General features: G+C 54.1%; 1 protein-coding gene across 1 annotated transcript in view; it reads right to left on the bottom strand.

The window, feature by feature from the left end:
- Positions 1-855: 855 nt before the first annotated feature.
- Positions 856-18130, bottom strand: part of JPH2 (junctophilin 2) — a 72230-nt gene continuing 54955 nt past the window's right edge. The window contains exons 3-6 of the mRNA XM_027070155.2: positions 10364-10482; positions 7860-8539; positions 6973-7067; positions 856-5789 (exon numbers count right to left, since the gene is read on the bottom strand). Of these exons, the coding sequence (XP_026925956.1) occupies positions 6987-7067; positions 7860-8539; positions 10364-10482 (880 nt within the window). The 3' untranslated portion in view covers positions 856-5789; positions 6973-6986. The remainder of the gene's footprint in view (positions 5790-6972; positions 7068-7859; positions 8540-10363; positions 10483-18130) is intronic.

The following is an 18130-nucleotide window of genomic DNA, read 5'->3' as shown; positions in this document are numbered from 1 at the left end:
CAGTCCGTCCTCTTTCTGGAGGTGGCCTCGCCCTGAAGCTTCCTTTCTGTGCTTGTGATTCGCAAACCCCTCTGCTCTCGCCCACCAGAGGGTCCTCTCCTTTCTGGGTTCCATCGAGCCCTCTCTCTGGCGTTGCTTCTCCGTGGTGGCGGGGCGTATCTGCCCCTGGCTTTCTCAGAAAGGGCAAATGGAGAATAAAGGTGCAGTTCCGCCATCATTTTCATTCTCCCTGCGCCCCCGGCCCCTGGGTTGACTGGGTGAAGGTGTCTAACTTTCTCTGCGACCCAAGGCACTGCTTCATGGCCTCCTGGTCTCCAGCTTTGCTGCTGGGGAGACTGCTGTCATCCGCTTCTCCGCTCTTTGTCACTTCATGTTCCCCCTTCCCTGGTAGCTTTCAGATTTTCTGTCTCTACATCTCGAGACGGCACAATGGTGCACACTTTGAGGGTCTTTGCTGTGCCGGCCCCGAGTGGGCCCTTCCAACCTGCAGCGAGCTAGATACGGCATCTCGCCTCCAACTTCGGTCTTACAGACCGTATTTTTTGTAATCAGAAGGCAGGAACTCGGCTTCCTGGCGCTCTTGTCCATGAAGAAACGGTAGTGCCCATCACTAATGGGAGGAGGACGTGGGGGACAAAGCACTTCAGGTAATTGTGCCCCGGAAGTGTCTCGTGGGGGTGGGGGCTGGGAGGACGGGGTCATGCTCCCTCATCTTCCTCTCTCAGGCTGGCCCTTGGCCAGACTCACATCCCCAGCTCAGCCAGCCCTTGTCTAAGCCCCTGGCTTAGCCCCACCTTCCATGAAGACAGAGGACCAGTTTGATAGGGGCGCCATAATGAAACACCACAGACTGGGTGGCTTACACAACAGACATTTATTTTCTCACAGTGGAGCCTGGAAGTCCAAGATCAAAGTGTCGGCAGGCTTGGTTTCTTCCGAAGCTCCTCTCTTTGGCTCGCAGATGGCTGCCTTATCTCGTGTCCTCACCTGGTCTTTTCTCTGCGCACAAGAGCCCTTAGCATCCCCCCCCGTGTGACCAGATTTCCTCTTCTTATAGGGACACCAGTCCAATTGGATGAGGGCCCACCCTAATGGCCTCATTTTGCCTTAATCACCTCTTTAAAGGCCTCCTCTCTAAAGATGGTGACCTTGCTAGGTACTGGGGCTGAGGGCCTCGACATAGGAGTTACAGGGGAGACACAGGTCAGCCAGAACAGAGTGGTTGGTACTGATTAGAAATCCCACAGTGAGGGTTAAGTCCACTCACCGGTTCAAGGGCCAGGCGAAAGGGAACTGTAAGGACACAAACTGGGAAGGATTCCGTCCGGGCGCATAAAACAGCCAGATCACTCCACTGGGAGAAGGCTGCGAAGTCCAAATGTGCCTCGTCTGCCTCCAGCTCGCCATCGCCCGTCCCAGGAGACCCACACATCTGATGGTGCCTCGCGTACTGGAATGACTCAGAGAACGTTTCCTCGCCTGTCAGGGGAGAGCGCTGAAGGACGGGACTGCCTCCCACATCCCTGGCATGACACTGGGCCACAACCTCTTGTCATCTCTCCCGGGTGCCTCCCCAAACCAGATCTGATTCCAGTCCATGAAATGTTATGAGCACCAATGGAGGTGCAAACGCAAATGACCTCAGAGTCGGGCAGGTAACATAAAGGACTGAGACAGGATAGCAGGCCAGCGCGTGGCCGAATGGAAGGTGCCCTGCCAAAAAGCATTCAAACTCAGGGTGTCTGAGGACACCTCGCTGGCCAAAGCACAACGAGCTTGCCAGCCCAGTGCTGCCTCCGGGCAGTTCGCGCCTCCTACGAGGAGACGGTGAAGAGATGGGCCTTGAAGACAGACCTGGTTTTGAACCTTAGCCTCGTAGTTGCAAAGCACAGTGGTGTTTCTAATCACAGAGCTGGTGTGAGGAAAATATGAATTAATGTATGTAAAGTGCTTAGTGCAGGGCCGGGCACATAGTAAGTGCTTAATTTATAGTAGCTGTTATTACTGTGGTTAAGTCGGAGGATAGCAATGGTGATGAATTTTGTGTAAAAGCAGCCTGCCTTCTCAAGAGCGCATCTGTGAGACCACTCATGTGTGGGGCCGTGGCGCCCCCTGGTGGTCAACATCGATAACTTCAGTGCAGTGGTACAGGCCGAAGAAAATGGTTAGGGGCCAAGTTAAGCTTTAGGGTGAGACAAAACGGGTTTGCGTCCAGTTCTGCTGTGTGCAAGTAGGTGACGGGCATTCACCTGCACTCTCACCCTCCGTGTCTCTACCTCCAGCAACTAGAATCCCATGGAGCGGCCCTAACAACTTAATACCGTCCGCCATGCAAGGGATATGAATATCCCCAGTAAGTGCTGGCCATGAACCTAGCATGATCCTGCCACGATGCCAGCACGACGGCAGCGTGAGCCTAGTGCTCAGAACACCACCGGCCCCACACTGCCAACATCCTTCCATCTTGTGGGAAGGAGAAGGTGGATGCCCCTTTGTTATTTACTTTTCTTATTGGGTGGAGCTGACGGGTGACTCTGAGTCCCTGACCAAAAAGAGACGCCCCCTGTGGATACCTGAAATCTCACTGGAGCCAAGTATTCTTTTGATAACTTTTGATAATGCATTGCTTCGTCCAGACTTTTTTACAGTGACAATTCCCCTGTAACTTGCAAATTCCCAGATGAGGATGACGGTGCACCAGCCACTTTCCTCCCAGACAAGAGGGGCCCGGGGGAGACTGGGGTGAGGGACGTGTTGTGATGTCATGATCTCTAGAAAGACCCCCACTCCACACACACACCTTTCACCCCACTTGCTTTTCTGCCCCCACAGGCGACTTCCTTCCTTCCTAGAGACCAGAAGGGGATGAAGGGCCCGCTAAGGGAGGCCTTCCTAGAATGGGAGGTCTGCCCTCTAGCTGTCGAGCCATCCCCAGGAGGTGGAGGACCCGAGGCCAGGCCTGGGCTTGGGCTGCATTTCCCTCTGGCCCAGCCACCCCCACACCAGCCCCACTCACGCCTCCTCCCTGGGCTTGTTTTCCAGCAAACTGAAGTTCCTTCTGCCCAGATACCCAGAGAGGCCCCTGCTTGCTCCCTGAGCATCCTTTCCTACCGCCCTGGAAGATTCCTGCCAAGACCCTAAGGTAGTGGTCAGTGATCATAGGCCCTGGAAACGCCCACAGGGTGGTTTCAAGTTCCCCTTTGGCACAAGACACCTTAAATGAACGCTGGACGTGGCAGACGACGGGAGGCGCTTCCTGGAGCTGCGGCTGGCCAGGACTGGGACAGTCTGTGTGCGGCACCTGAGCCACCAGGGGGCGCCCGACTCTGACCAACCTTCCCTGACTGGGAGACTCCAATGGGGGCTCAGGAAGGAGCCTTCTTTATCTTCTTTCTTTTTTACCCTTTTCCCACCCCCACCCCCGCCCCCGATGAGCCTTCTTTTCAAACCATCCAAGGCAATTCTAATGCAGTCATCCCTCTGCCCCTACCCCTCGTTCCCACGTCCTACACACACACACCCCCACACATCCCCACCCCTTTGGGACTCCTGGGGTCCTCCATCAAAATGCAAGAGGGCTTTTGAGAGGGCTTGGGCAGTACTGCGGTGTGCAGCCATGATGACCCATGTCTCCATCTCTCCACTTCTCTCTCGGCTGGGCTTTACTACATAAGCGTCGACATTTTGCGGAATCCTCACTGCAGTTGGACATAGCTATTATTATTTCCCCTGCTTTATAGATGAGGAAACTGTGGGTCACAGAAGACAAGGGGCTGAGCAGGACTGCAGGCCAGGAAGACCTAACCTCAGAGTTCGGGCTCTTTCTTCTACCATACGCTACTCAGGGAAGGTTCTGGAAGTCTGCTTTAGAAATTCAGGGTTTGTCCTAGAAGGTCTTTGATCTGCCCCACCAGAACTGAAGCCCTTTGGCTGCCCCTCAAGAGGTTTTAGAGAAACTGTGTGTGTGAGAGAGAGAGACAGGACCCCCAGCCTCTCTTGCCCCCCTTGGCCAGTCCCTCAACCAGGGCCCACAAGCAGACACCACAGCCCCACCGCAGCCCACGAGCAGATGCAGGTTTATTATTCCACAGACCGCAACATCCTGAACCGTCACCCCAAACACCAGCTCTAAAAGTAGGCCTGGGAGCTCTGGTGCCTGCAGGCTTGCTCCCAGCCCTGGGCCAGACCAAAACTCGGGCCGTGGTCTCAGAGCTGAGGCCCCGGGGCCCACTGGCCCTAGCAGCACCCCCAGCCCAGCCGTCATTTCTTTGGAGTCCAGAAAAGCCCACACACAGATGCAGAGCCTCGGGCCGGCTGAGGACGGGGGAATCTGCGGGCTCCCCTCCAGAGAAATGCAGTCCCAGATTCCAACCACCCCGTGCAACGTCAGGCGCCCTCAAAACAGCCAGTGTGGGGCTGGAGGAAGCTTCCCAAATACTGAGGGGGAGAGGCACAGCCGACCTCTCATCAGAAGCAAACTCGAGGTTCGACCACGGCACCGAAGCCCCAAGTCCACAGACACAAAGGCTGTGGAGCGGCCGAGGCACTTCCGCTTGGACGCCACTGCCACAATCCTCCCTGGGTTTGGAGGGGCCTAGAAGCCTTTCCCTCTGTCCTCCCAGGTGCAGGGGCCCCGCGAGCCCTCGGCTTGCACCCGGCCCCCCAAGCACAAGGGAGCGGAGGCCTGGGGTGGCTCAGAACATCTGTAATGAGCTACATGCAAATACCGTCTTCTGCCAAGCAAGCCAAGGGGCTTAGTATCGAACAGACCGCACCCACCGGGGCCCCCAGACTTGCTCTCCTCTCCCCGGGAAAGCCTGTCTCCGGCACCTGCCCCAGAGTCTGCCCCGGGAAATCTGCCTGGGCTTCCAAGGGCTTCCATGCCCACTCTCCCCTGAGCTGACAATGGGCCCTGGTGAAGGAAGCGGCACACCAATTCACAGGGTGCCCCGCTAGATTTATCGTGGCAGCCCCGGGGCTCCTGGAGGGTGAGCCTTAGCACTCTGAGCACACTGGAAGCCTGAACACAATGCCAGCCTCAGGCTCAGGCACGCCAGAGAACATAGGGGCCATCCTAACTGCCCCTATGCCTGCTTCCCACCCCCACCCCGGGGCCACCTGGTCAGCGGCCTCCCGGCTAAAGGCTCCAGTGCCTTGCGTCTCCCCATCCTCTACGGGTCCAGCAGGGAAGCTAGCTGGACCGGTGGGAGGAGACAGGAGCACCGTATCCCGGGGTTCTCGAACCGAGCGTGTCTGTTTCCTCTGTTGTCATCCAGAACATCTGTAAGCAAGGGACGGAGTGGGTGCTGCGTGGAGACCACGGAAGGCAGGACCTCTGCTCTGTGGGCAGCTCTCTGGCTCGCCCACCACAGGGATCTGCTGCAAGTTAAAACAAAGCAGGGGAGGGGTGGAAGGAGAGGGGCTGGGAGTTATATTACTGTCCTGGTTCAGTGCTTTCTCCCGAAACACACGAAAGCTCAGGGAAGGGGGACCCCGGCAGCAAGGCGAGGGAATGGATGAGGATGAGGGACAGGAGCGCTCAAGAGACCAGGGCTCCTCCTTCAAGGCCTCCCCTGCCACAGGCACGGAGCTCCTGGAGGATCCCCAGCACATTCTGTTCCTCTGGGCACCATTGGCACCCAGCATAGGCGCCACGGGAGGCCTCCAAAATGTACGTGGTGTGCACGTGAGCTGGATCCCGGGGCTCCAGGTCCAGAGTCCAGTCCTCCTTGGCCACCCTGCCTGGCAGCGCAGAAAGACGGGTCCTCACATCCTCAGCAGGAACTCCTCTGCAGAGAGACAGCAAGAGGGTCAGGCGAGAGAGGGAGGGAGGGAGGAAGTGCTAACTTGCCTGGTACGCTCTTCCCTGCCCTCCTCCTCCTCACTGCCTTCCACCCTTCAGGTCACAAGCTGTCAGTCCCTGCAGCCATCATTCCCAGATCCCCTGTAAAATGAGGCCCCTGCAGAGCTCAGCACTCACCCCCCCAGGGCAGCACCTACCAGGCTAATGTCGTCACCGGCTATTTGCAGGGTGACTGGACAGGGATTCTCTTCTCCTCCTCTCCTGGGACGGAGTAGGAACCTCCAGCCCACACTAAGCTAGGATCAAGGGAGGGGGTCTTTGGTTGGGAGCAGGGCAAGAGGCAGAAACTCTGTTAGCATCACCAAGCACAGGCTTTATGGTGTAAAGGCTGGTCCCAGCAGGCAAAGATTTTATTTGTGGTGTGAGTACTTCACCCTGAGACTCATGAGGGCCACTTTCCGTCAGGCCAGCCCAGCCAACCTCCTTTTCCCAGGACCTTACCAAGCCCTCCCAGCTCCATCCTGGGGAAACAACTGACAGCAGTGGGGGGGGGGGGGGGGAGTGTTTCTAGAAAGGAGGACTGGGGGATGGGGAGGCTGGGGGCGGAGGGATTACAGACTGAAGCGGGCAAGAGAGAAAGGGAGGGCAGAGAGAACGGGGCCTGCCCATGCCAGGCAAGCTCCGTGAGACTGTGAGAGTCTGGGGAGAGAGTCAAGAGCTGTTTTGCCTGACATCCGGATGTCTGACTTGTGCCTGTAAGTTAAGGGTTTACTTTCATCTTCACCTTGTTTCTTAGGGCAGGAGTGTGTCCCTCCTGGATCTCTAAATCCCAGCAGAGAAGTGGCCCAGTAAATGGTGATACATTAATGAACAAGCGAGTGAGTGAAACCCCCAGTGCTCACCTGACAGGGAGCAGGTGCTCTGCACGTGTTGAGGTAACGAGGTGTGTGTGTGTGTGTGCGTGTGTGCGTGTGTGTGTGTGTGTGTGTGTGTGTGTGTGTGTTGTATTGGGGAAGGCACCATCTATCAAATCCACACTCTAGGTCCCTGCCTCTGTTGGGGGATGGGCCTCAATGAGCCGCAGGACAGATGCCCAGTAGGCAACTTCCCTCCTCCATCACCCTGGTGCCGAGAGCTCTCCACAGGCTCCCACCCCCTGGTAGACACACCTGTTAGACAAGGGTCAGGTCAGGAGGTGAACGAAGAGGATGGCCAGGCCGATGTTAAGCAGGATCACCATGCAGATGAGGACAGTGTTGGGGACCTGGGAGCAGTGGAGAGAAGCTGCCTGAGTTCCCATGGCCTCTGAAACACCCCCTGCCCAAGTCCCTACAAAGCTGGACAGAGGAACAGGAACCTTCGGAAGAACCCTCCTCTGAGCACCCCGCATTTTGCTCACTGCTGTGTCGGGCAACTGGACAGCAGACCATCAGGGCTGGAAGGATTCTGGGAAATAATTAACCAAACCATTTAGGGTCCAGGTCGCAAAGCACAACAGTGGGCAGCACTGGAACTGGAAGCCAGGAACACGCCTTCCTTTCTGCGAATCCCCCCTGGGCCGCATCCATGGGTCCCACAGACCTAGCTTCATTCTGGTCCCTGAGTTTGCAGCTCCCAGCCCCTTCTAATAAGCCCTACTGGGCCCTTCCTCCACTGCCAGGATGCCCTCCCTGCTACACCCTGTAGCAGATGCTGCTGGTGCTCAGCTCAGATAGCCCTGGTCCCGCAGATGCACTCACTCCCTGCCCATCCCCAGCTGCCTAGGGCTCCCAGCACCCCCTTCCCCAAAGCACTGCCTCTGACCAGAGGGACCAGAGGGAAAGGCCTGTCCCCTGCCCCAAGGTGCGGGACTCTGCAGTGAAAGTTACCTTCCCCATGCCTCCAGGGATCAGGCTACACTTGACTAAGCCCACATCCCTGCTGGGGATTTCCCTGCCCTATTCTGTGAGCTCACCCTTCCCATCCCCAAATCATCCTCACTGGAATCCCTCCTGGAGCCCAGCCACCCTGGGGGACCCGACGTGGGACACCTCCTTCTGCCACAAGCTTCACTCACCTCCTCCACCTCCACCTCGGCCTCCGCTGCCTGTGCCGCCTCCTTCCGAGCCTTCTTCTTGGCCCCCGCCTTGGTCAGCCCTCGGGCCTCGGTCTTGCGGGCCTTGGCCTTGGGCTCGGCTTTGGGGACGATGGGCTTGGGCTCCAGCTTGGCGGGGGAGTTGGGCGCGGGCTCGGGGGCCCGCACTGGGGCGGCGGCCGGCGACGGCGGCGCGGAGTCGGGCCCGGAGGCCTCGGGCTCGGGCTCGTCCTCGAAGGGCGGCGGCGCGGGCGGCGCGGTGCGCACGGCGTAGCTGTGGTAGCCCCTGTACAGCGCCACCTCGGGCTCGCGCGACGGCGCGGGCGGCGGCTGCAGCGCCTCGATGGCCATGTGATCGGTGGCCGGCCGCGCGGGGCTGCGGCGGCCCGCGCCCTCGGCGCCCGGCTCCCCGTTCCAGGCGCCCGGGCTCGCCGGGCGGTCCTTGGTGGCCCCCGGGCGGGGCCGCTTGGGCTGCGGGGGCGTCCCGGCCGGCGACGGGGGGCCGCCCTCGGGCCCGGGGGGCTCGTGCTCGTGCAGCTGCGGGCTCTCGCGGGTCCGCTGCTGGGGGCCCGCGGCCCCTGGGCCCCGCTCCGGGGGCTCGAGCAGGCTCTCCGAGTTCTCCAGGATCTCCTGCAGCAGCCGACGCTTCTGATACTCCGGACCTGCCGGGAACAACCGGCGAGGCTGGCCTCGAACCCCGGTCCCAATAATGATGACCCTGGGCAAGCCATTCAACCCCAGCCTCCTTTATTTACTCAGCTAACAGCTTCCTACCACCTGGCCTGTGCCCAGCACTGTGCCAAGCAATTTCCAAACAGTAGCTTGTTGAGGTGTTTTAACAACGCTATGAGCTCCGTGCTATTAGCCTCATTTTTACAGATGAAAGAAAGGGAGGCTCGGAGAGGTGGCATCGCTTGCCCCAAGTCACCAGGCTGACAAAGGGCAGAGGCAGGCCCAGATCCAGTCCGAATGGCTCCAGAGTTTATGTTCTTAACTGTGGCACTGGTTTCTTTCCACTCCCTTATCTGAAAAATGGCCTGATCATACCTATTTCACAAATACTAACGCAAGGTTTAATTGAAAAATGCATGTAAAATGCAAAGCTCAGGACCTGGTACAGGTGAAATTGGGGCTGGGAGGTGTCGTTCTTCCTGGGACCAGCAGGGGGAGCGCTGTGACGGGAGGCAACTTAAAGTCTGGGCTCCAAGGTCCCCCAGCCAGTCCCCAGTGGTCTCCTTGCTACAGCCAGAATAACATTCAGAAAATACAAGTTTAATCGTGCCACTTGCCATAAAGCCCTTCAATGCGGAGAACGGTCGCCCACCCCCTGGGCTCCCACTGCTCTGCCCAGGCGCCAAGTCTGTATCTGAGTCAGGGGCTGCAGAATCCTTACTCCGCAGCCGCATTTCCCACCACCTCTGCTGCTTGTTTTACCACCTAGCTTCCTCGCCTGCCACTCCTTTCCGTTTCTGTGCCTTTGCACCCACAGTCCCTTCCTCTTGATGTGCCGGCCCCACATAGCACTACATGGTGCAGTGATTCTCAACGAGTGGCCCCAAACCAGCAGCACTGGCACTTCCCAATCCTTGTTAGAAAATCACATTCATGGGCTCTATTCCAGACCTACCGAATCAAAACCTCGGGGTGGGCCCGGTGTTCTGTGACACGTTTGAGACCCACTGATCCGAGGGCAGCCTTCTCTAACATCGCCCCGCCTGGAGATGTAACTCCCTGGGTTATGTGCTCCCTATGAGCTCCCAGAGCCCCCGTTCCAACCACACAGAACGTACGCTGTGTGGAATTTAATCGTGAAAGGGAGACGACAGCCAACACCGACAGTTATTGAGAGCTTGCCATGGACTAGGCCGTGTGCTCTTCACCTGATGTGCATTTAATCTGCTGCCCAAAAAGTATTATTCTTACTCCCATTTTACAGATCAGAAAACAGGTTTACAGAGGTGAAGGAACTGAACAAGGTCTCTGAGCTGGTTAGCAGTGGAGTCAGGACGTGAATACATGCCTCACGCCCTGATATGCTGTCTTCAGGATTCAATGCTCCTCTAGATTCTGGATCCTGGCTTTGTACCCCAGAGCCCAGCACAGTGCCTGATACACGGGCAGCACTCGATTAAACTGAAAGTGATGCGCAAGAGTGGGAGGGCTTAACGCCTCCTCCTCCACAGAGACCTCTCCCTTCACCACACTTCATCAGCTCAACTGCCCTGCCTGCAGCAGAGAGAGGAGGCAGCCAGGAGTGGGGCCAATGTGCAGCTGGGAGCCTCTGATTCCCCACCACGATCTCAGCATGAGTCCCCTGGTGTCACTCTACCCCATGCTTTCACAATCCCCTGTTCTTGGACTCACAGACATTTGTGAACCCACCTGGGTATCTCAGCTTTCCAGCAAACAAACAAAAAGAAAAATGGTCCAACCCTGGGGGCCTCCCCTCACCCTGTCCTGCCCGTCCCCTCCCTGGGTGGCCCTACCTGGCTGGTAGAAGTCTGGAGCCAGCTCCCTGGCCAAAGTGCGGGCAATGCTGGACTCCTGGTTGGCAGCCACGGCGGCCTGTTCCGCTGCCTCAGCTTTGGCCTTGGCGTGGCTTGTCCTACGGAGACAACATGGTAGAGACTCAGAATCCCTCCAGAAAACCAGGCCTCTGCCCACAAAAGATAGGCTGGCCAGAGCATTCATTCACTCGGGCTGTCAATGAATATGTATTGAACCCTGTGGCCCAGACTGCTGTGCACTCCCTAGACCATTCCCTCTTCTTTCTGAGCACACAGATAGGCCACATGTCTCTTGCGATCAGTGTGGTCAGGCAACTGAGTTCTGGCCAACGCACTGTGGGAAGACATGACATATGCTGTTTCCAGGCTGGGCCCATGAAAACTTCTTCTGCAATCTACATCCTCTCCTTTTGCCCTGGTGCTGGCTGGATGGAGGAAAAGCCAACACTCCAGAACAGGGAACTTAACTTCTTTTGGGTCCCAGACCCCTTTGGCATCTGGTGATACTTATGGACTCCTCCTCAGAATAATGTTTTAAAATGCATAAAATACATAGCATTACAAAGGGACGCAATTATACTGACACACTGTTACCGAAATACTTAAAGGAACAAACTTGTAATATAATGTCTGGGTCCTTCCTCATTAACACATTGAACAAAATATCTAGCAAGCGTATTAACTACACTCATTTTAAAGTATAGATTAGCATAAAGGGTATTTCAAAGATATCTGCAGTAGGGGCACTGGCTCAGTCAGTGGAGCGTGTGACTCTTGATCTCTGGGTTGTGAGTTCAAGCCCCACACTGGGAGCAGAAATTACTTAAAAAAAATAAAATCCCTTTTTAAAAGAAGATATCTGCAACAATAATAATGTAATGTGAAAGTATATGTGATTTATACCAGTGACAAAGTCACATATATTTCTTCATTTTTTATTTTTATTTTTGAGACAGAGAGAGTGCAAGAGGAGGAGGGGCAGAGAGAGAGGGAGACACAGAATCGGAAGGAGGCTCCAGGCTCTGAGCTGTCAGCACAGAGCCCAACACGGAACTCACACTCATGGACCATGAGATCATGACCTAAGCCAAAGTTGGATGCTTAACCGACTAAGCCACCCAGGTGCCCCAAGTCACAGATATTTCTAGTACTACTATGGTATTTTTCCTACCTCCATAATTTGAAGCAAATGCTAAATTTCAGTTAGAAGTTAGTAAAAATAAGATAATTTTCCCATCTGTTGTAGAAACTTCTGGCGCTCTGCCCAGATCCCTTCGCTGGGCAAAGGCACCCACCCTTAGCTCCTGTATAGGCTGCTAATGGCTCATTACTGTCCTAGAAAATTGCACCCAACAGAAGCCACATTGCTCTGGAGGTCAAATCGCCACCCACTCCAACCAAGCGGCTCACAACTAATGACTGATGACACCCACCAGGCCCCTCTTGACCCAGGAGGAACCAACTCTGTGGTAGCCACAGAACACTCCCCCACCCCCTGCCGTGGGGTCAGGCTGAGGCGGGACTGCAGGTAAGATTACATCCTTGTTGGGTTCCCTACCCTACTCTGTTTCTGTCACCCTCCCCTCTCCTGAAAGCATCCCCTCAAAAAATCATCTGCTCATGGGGCACCTGGGTGACTCAGTTGGTTAAGCATCCAACTCTTGATCTCGGTTCAGATCATATCTCACAGTTCTTGAGATGGAGCCCCATGTTGGGCTCGGTGCTGACAGCACAGAGCGTGCTTGGGATTCTCTTTTTCCCTCTCCCTGTGCCCCTCCCTGGCTCGCGTATGCACACACGCTCTCTCTCTCAAAATAAATAAACACTTAAAAAAAATAATCTGCTCAAGAATCCCCACCTCAGATTCTGCTTCTAGGGAATCTCACCTAAGACAGCATCCAGGTTCACAGACTCCCTGAATTCCATCCACAGAACCCACTGTGAACCCCATGTTAAGAGACACAGTGGAAGGAACCGAGGTCCAGAGATGATTATAGATAATGCAAAGTTCCCTTCCCACAGTCCCACACTGGAATGTGGAACATTTAGCCATTACATTTAAACATTCAGTGTGGAACATTTAAAGAAGCCTTAAATGTTTATTGTGTTAACACCTGAGATCTGGGAGATGTTCCTTTCAGCTGTTAGTCTAGCCAGAAGCACCTACTAAAATAACAACTCCATTGTGGGCCAGACACAGTTCTGAAGGAATTATCAAGATTATCTTATGTAATCATCATGATGCCTTAGGGAGCTGGTGCTGTTATTATTTTCCCTATTTTACAGAAAAGAAAACTGAGGCACAGACAGGTTAAATAATTTGCCCTGGGTCTCAGGGTCCTTAAGTGCAGGAGCTAGGAATTTGAACCCAGGCAATAAGGCCCAGCGCTCGTGCTCAAGCACTACTCTGGAACACGTGCCACCCCGGGGCACTGAGGACAGAGACCTGAGGATAAGACCAGCCCTGTCCCTGCCCTCACAGCCAAGTGAGGCAGGAAGGAGGTAAACAAAACAACAAAACGTATTTAATACAATGCAGTTAAATAAAAAGAACTTAACTGCTGTTGTGAGAAGTGCCACGAAGGAAGTGCCATGAAAATATAGAAAAGGTACAGCACATATACAAAAAAAAAAAAAAAAAAAATTCTAGAGCAGGAAGACAAATGGATCGGTGACAGATGTGGGACCAGGGAAGGTTTCTTCGAGAATGTGACATTTACTGAGATGAAGAAAAACATAAATTAGACCCTTAACAGGAGAAGTGGGCACAACAAGGCAGAAAGAAGAAAGAGCATGTGCAAAGGCCCTGAGAAAGAGAAAGAGCTCAGTGCTTTGGAGAACTAAACAAATGAGTGTCCACATCTGCTGATGAGACACACCTCAGGGAGCTGATGTGTGTCTTTGCATCTCAATCTCCAGTATATAGAATTGGGCCTGGAATAAGGGAGGACAGGCCCTTTACCTACATTATCCCCTTCAATCCTCAAAATGTCTGGGAGGCAGTTTTTACTGTTTGCACTTTACACATGGGGAAACTGAGGCTCAGAGAGGTATCTTCTCAAGGATGCAAAATAATAGTTAATACTTAACAAAGCATTTACCACATGCCACGGGCTTTATAGAAACCAACTCATTTGATCCCCCAATAACACTGGGTAGCAGATATTAATACCACCACCCCTCTTTACTGAGGAGAAATCCAGGGCACAAGGCTTTAAGGAACTAAGGCAAACTTATACAGCCAGGAAGTGACAGAGCAAGATTTCGAACCGAGACATTCTGGGATCCAGGGTCTGTGCCTTTAACTGCAGGCTGTCCGCTCACCCAGTAGGGAACAGTGGAGTTCAAACCCAGAACCCTGTGATTTCCAAGCCCTGCCCTTGCCACCTTGCCACAATAGTGTTTATACTGACAGGGGCGCCTGGGTGGCTCGGTCGGTTAAACGTCCGACTTTGGCTCAGGTCATGATCTCGCAGTTTGTGAGCTCAAGCCCCGCATCGGGCTCTGTGCTGACAGCTCAGAGCCTGGAACCTGCTTCAGATTCTGTGTCTCCCTTTCTCTCTGCCCTTCCCCTGCTCACGCTCTGTCTCTGTCTCACAATAATAAATAAACATTTTTTTAAAATAAAAAAAAAATTATTTACTGACAAAAGAATACCTAAATATGGGATGTCTGGCTGACTTGGTCAGTAGAGCCTATGACCCTTGATCTCGGGGTTGCGAGTTCGAGCCTCACATTGGGCACAGAGTTTACTTTAAAGAAAATGAACACTTAAATGAACTCACGCATGTGCACAGGTATGCGTGGAGGGGCAGCACAGGGAACGGTCAAGAGCACAGCTTTGGATTCCAGTTCGGATGCTGCCAAGGCTGGGGCTGAAACTTAGGAGGATGCCAAAAACTCAGCAAGCAAGAGAAAACAATGTTTTAAAGCAATATTTTAAAAGTAAAAAATAATGCCAAAAAATCCTTGATGAACAAGTTGTGAACAAAATTTAGATAAAGACTGGATCAGACCCTGCACTTTGCACGACCTTGATCACTTCACCCTAGTCCTGATCCCACCGTGACTCTAGGACCTTGGGTGAGTTGCTCTGCCTCTCTGTGCCTCAGTTTCTTCATTTGTACAATGGAGATAATAATTTCCCCCTCTTGGAGTTGCTGTGAAAACTCATGACTTAAGAGGCAACATATGAAAGCGTTTAGGCCACGATGTGACTGAGTGGAGGTGGCAGTAATGGTGGTGATGGTGGTGGTGGAGGTGATGGTGGAGGAGGAGGTGATGAAGGAGAAGAAGGAGGGAGATGAGGTTTATGACATCAAAACTGAGTGTGGTACATGCATATCCCAGGTTCATATTTGCCTGCGCACGAATGCATGTGACTCAAACTCCTAAACTTTCCAGAAACACTTCCCTGGCAACCTGAAACCCCAGGTCGGGGGAGGAGGGAAAGTGCTGGGCAAACCTTCAAACAGAGAAAATGTCCTTTTTTGGTAACGCAAGCTGGATGGTGCTTGCTTGTTTCCTTGGTGCCCTGGGAAGCTGTGCTGCAGGACTCCTCCTAAGGCCAGACAGGCAGCCTGCACATAGAGCCCCAGAAGATCTGGGGAGATCAACCGTGGACACCCCCCAGAGCAGCCAGACAGGGGTTGAGAAAGGGGCGGCCACACGGCCCAAGGCAGTGAGGGCTGCTGTGTTCACAGGAAGCTCACTGCTCTTTCCCATGTCCATCAGTCTGGCCGGCTGACCCCCTTGGTCTCTGGTCTCAGGAATGGCTGCCACCCTTCAAGCCAGGCACTCCCGTGTTCTCCCATGCCCTCCTCCTCGGCTCCTTGCGGCAGCCACGGCCATCACTCACCAAGTCCCCTCTCCTAGTCCTGCGAAAGCTCCAGCATCCACAGCCTCTCCCTCCTTGCGTCACTGCTCCTCAAAGCCCCCGTGTGCTCCCTACAACTGATCACAGTGGCATCGTGGGCTGGCTTAATCCAGACGTCCAGAGGCCTCAACTCTTGCTTAAAATCTTTGCAAGGCTTCCTACCACGCTCAAAATAAAGCCCAAGGCACTTAGCACAGCCTTCCAGCCTCTCCAGATCCTCCGCTGAGGCCGTCCTGATGAGCGTATCACCAGCTGCCGTCTCAGCGCAGCCCTGGCAGCTCACAGGGTGAGGGCGGGGAGCCTGCTGTTGCCCAGAGGCTCTTGTAGGTCAGGGCCACTCACAGTGTGGCCCATCACCCTCCTGGCCCCTCATCACCTGGGAGCTCATCAGAAATGCAGGTTCGCGGGCTCCACCCAGACCTACTGAGTCAGAACTTCAGGGTGAGGAACCCAGGAACCTGTGTTTTAGAAGTGCTCCAGAGGCTTCCACTGCTCACTGAAGTCTAAGAAGCATGTGCTGGTAGGCAGACGGAGAAACCAGCTCTATGCTGGGCAGCTCCCAGCCTGCTCAACTCTCCGGGAGCCTTGCTTGAGTGCTTCTCCTTAAGCACCAAGATCCCTTCTCTGGGTTCAGGTCCTGCTAAGGAAATGCTGGACCCGTTTCTTCTCCTGTGACCACTCACTGTGTCTGGGCTGAGACCGCTAGGGGAGGGTCTCCAAGGATGGCTCTGACCTACGGGAAAGGGAACCAGCAGAAACTAGGGCAGGGGGAGGGGCAAGGATCAGTCACTCTTCTTGATTTCATTGGGATTATCTTTCGTCAGCGGGGTTAAAAATAAGGCTGGTGGTTCTGGGACAGAGGCAGGGCGATAACCCAACAGAAGTGCTTCTGAGAGCATCCCCTGCACCCCAGCTCCTTCTCCTCACTCCTAGCTCCCTAACTGCTGGCTACAAGTCAGCTTTGCTGCCCGGTCGTCTCCACCAGGCATCGATGGCTTCATGGACCAAGGGGGATACCTGCTGGAATTATCCCCAACTCCGTGCCTTTGTTCAGGCTGTTCCCCCACCTGGAAGGCTCCTTCCCCTCTGTCCACCCTCCCAGTCTTAAAGGGCCAGCTCAAAATCCACTTCTATATATTGATTCATTCACTTAATATAACTTTCTGGAGTGCCTACTGAGTGCTAGGCGCCATTCTGGGTACTGTGGATCTAAGAGCAAACCAAGCATCTAAAAACCCCTTGCAGAGCTCATGTTCTAGTGCAGCGGGGTCGGCAAACTGCAGCAGCGGGCCAGCCAGTGCTGCCCGTGAACAGAGACTGGTTTGTATATTTTTGAATGGTTGAAAAAACAAAACAAGAGTGATATTTTCTGACACATGAAAATTACATGAAATTCAGAGTTCAGTGTCCATATAATGTTTTATTGGAACCCAGCCACACCCATGTGTTGACACATTGTCTAGAGTTAAGCAGTTGCCACAGAGACCGTGTGACCTGCAAGGCCAAAAATATTTACCATCTGCTCTTTTACAGAAAAGGTTTACTGACCCCTGTTTTAATGCATTCACTCAACAACTGTCTCTTTTAACACTATTAACATCTGTTATTTGTTGACTCCCTTGTGCCCAGCTCTGTGCTATGGCTGCTTTACACAAATGACCTCAGAGAGGTGGAGTCACTTTCTCAAGGTCACACAGCTAGAAAGTCAATCGGCCCGAGCTCTTACCCATTACACCAAGCTTCCCCCCCCCCCCCCCCCCCGCCGCCACTTGCCAGTAACTCTGGGCCAGGTCCTCCATGTGCTGGGCCCAGAGATGGGGATCAATAGGACCCAGCAGCCACCTGAGCCTAACGCAGCCATGCCAAGCCAACCACACAACAGCCCTGCAGACCAATGGATGAAGAGAGATGCAGAGCAAAGCCTCTAAACTGCTGGGGAGAGCCGCTAAGAAGAGAGAAACACCAGCTAGGTAGCTTGGGTGAGGGGTCCTAGCACTGCCCCCTTGCAACCAATCTTTGGCCAGTCTGAGCTCCCTGAACCCCGGTCTCCTCATCTGTAAAATGGGGATAATAACAGCAACTACCAGGCAGAAATGATGTAAGAAGTAAATGAACAGACAGTCATCTGGCCCTTAGAGCAGTGACCTGGACGCAGGAAGTCCATACAGTGCTTGTTAATAAAATAAATAAGCATACTTTTTTGGAGAAGCCTAAAAATCCTGGATGTACCACGTGCCGCTGAGTTGTTTAAAAAAAAAAAATTAAAACTTTTTTCGTTTTTAAAATGAAAAAAAAAAACTTCAGAACAAAAAACCTCTGGTATGCCTGCAGGACAGAGGCAGATAATGAGTCTCCAGCTCAAACCTCTGCCAGCCTCTCTGGAGGCCACAGAGGTGGCCAGCAGGGACAATGCTGCCAAGTGTCTTCCTGTGGCGGGGGATGCTTCAGATGCCACTGCCCTGCCCTCTCCCAAAATAGCCCCTCGCCCACAGCTCTGGCTGGCCGTGGCCACTTCCTCCAGAACAATCATGGTCAGAGTAATCACAGAGAGGAACCACAGCTGGGGTGTCCAAACACCATCCAGAGAGCTGCCTGGAAGGAAGCCCCCAAGGATGTAGGCAGGGGCACGGTCAGCGAGTCTTGACAGAAGAGGGAACTTCCTCCTCTCTCCACCCCAGCCCCAGGACTTCATTTGGCAAATGGGGCGAAGTCCCTCCGGGAAGCCCCCCTCACCAGAGGGGTTAAGGGCAGAAGCTCCAGTCTAAATAATAGCACCATTACACTAGAGGTATCTGACCTTACCTACCGGTCTCAGTTTCCTCAACTGTGAAATGGGGATAATAATACTTCACAAAATTACTGAGAGTCTG

This window comes from Acinonyx jubatus, chromosome A3 (assembly GCF_027475565.1).
Source record: "Acinonyx jubatus isolate Ajub_Pintada_27869175 chromosome A3, VMU_Ajub_asm_v1.0, whole genome shotgun sequence".
Classification (NCBI taxonomy): Eukaryota; Metazoa; Chordata; class Mammalia; order Carnivora; family Felidae; genus Acinonyx; species Acinonyx jubatus.
Note: the sequence above shows the minus strand (reverse complement) of the source record. Positions and strands in the feature narration are given on the sequence as shown.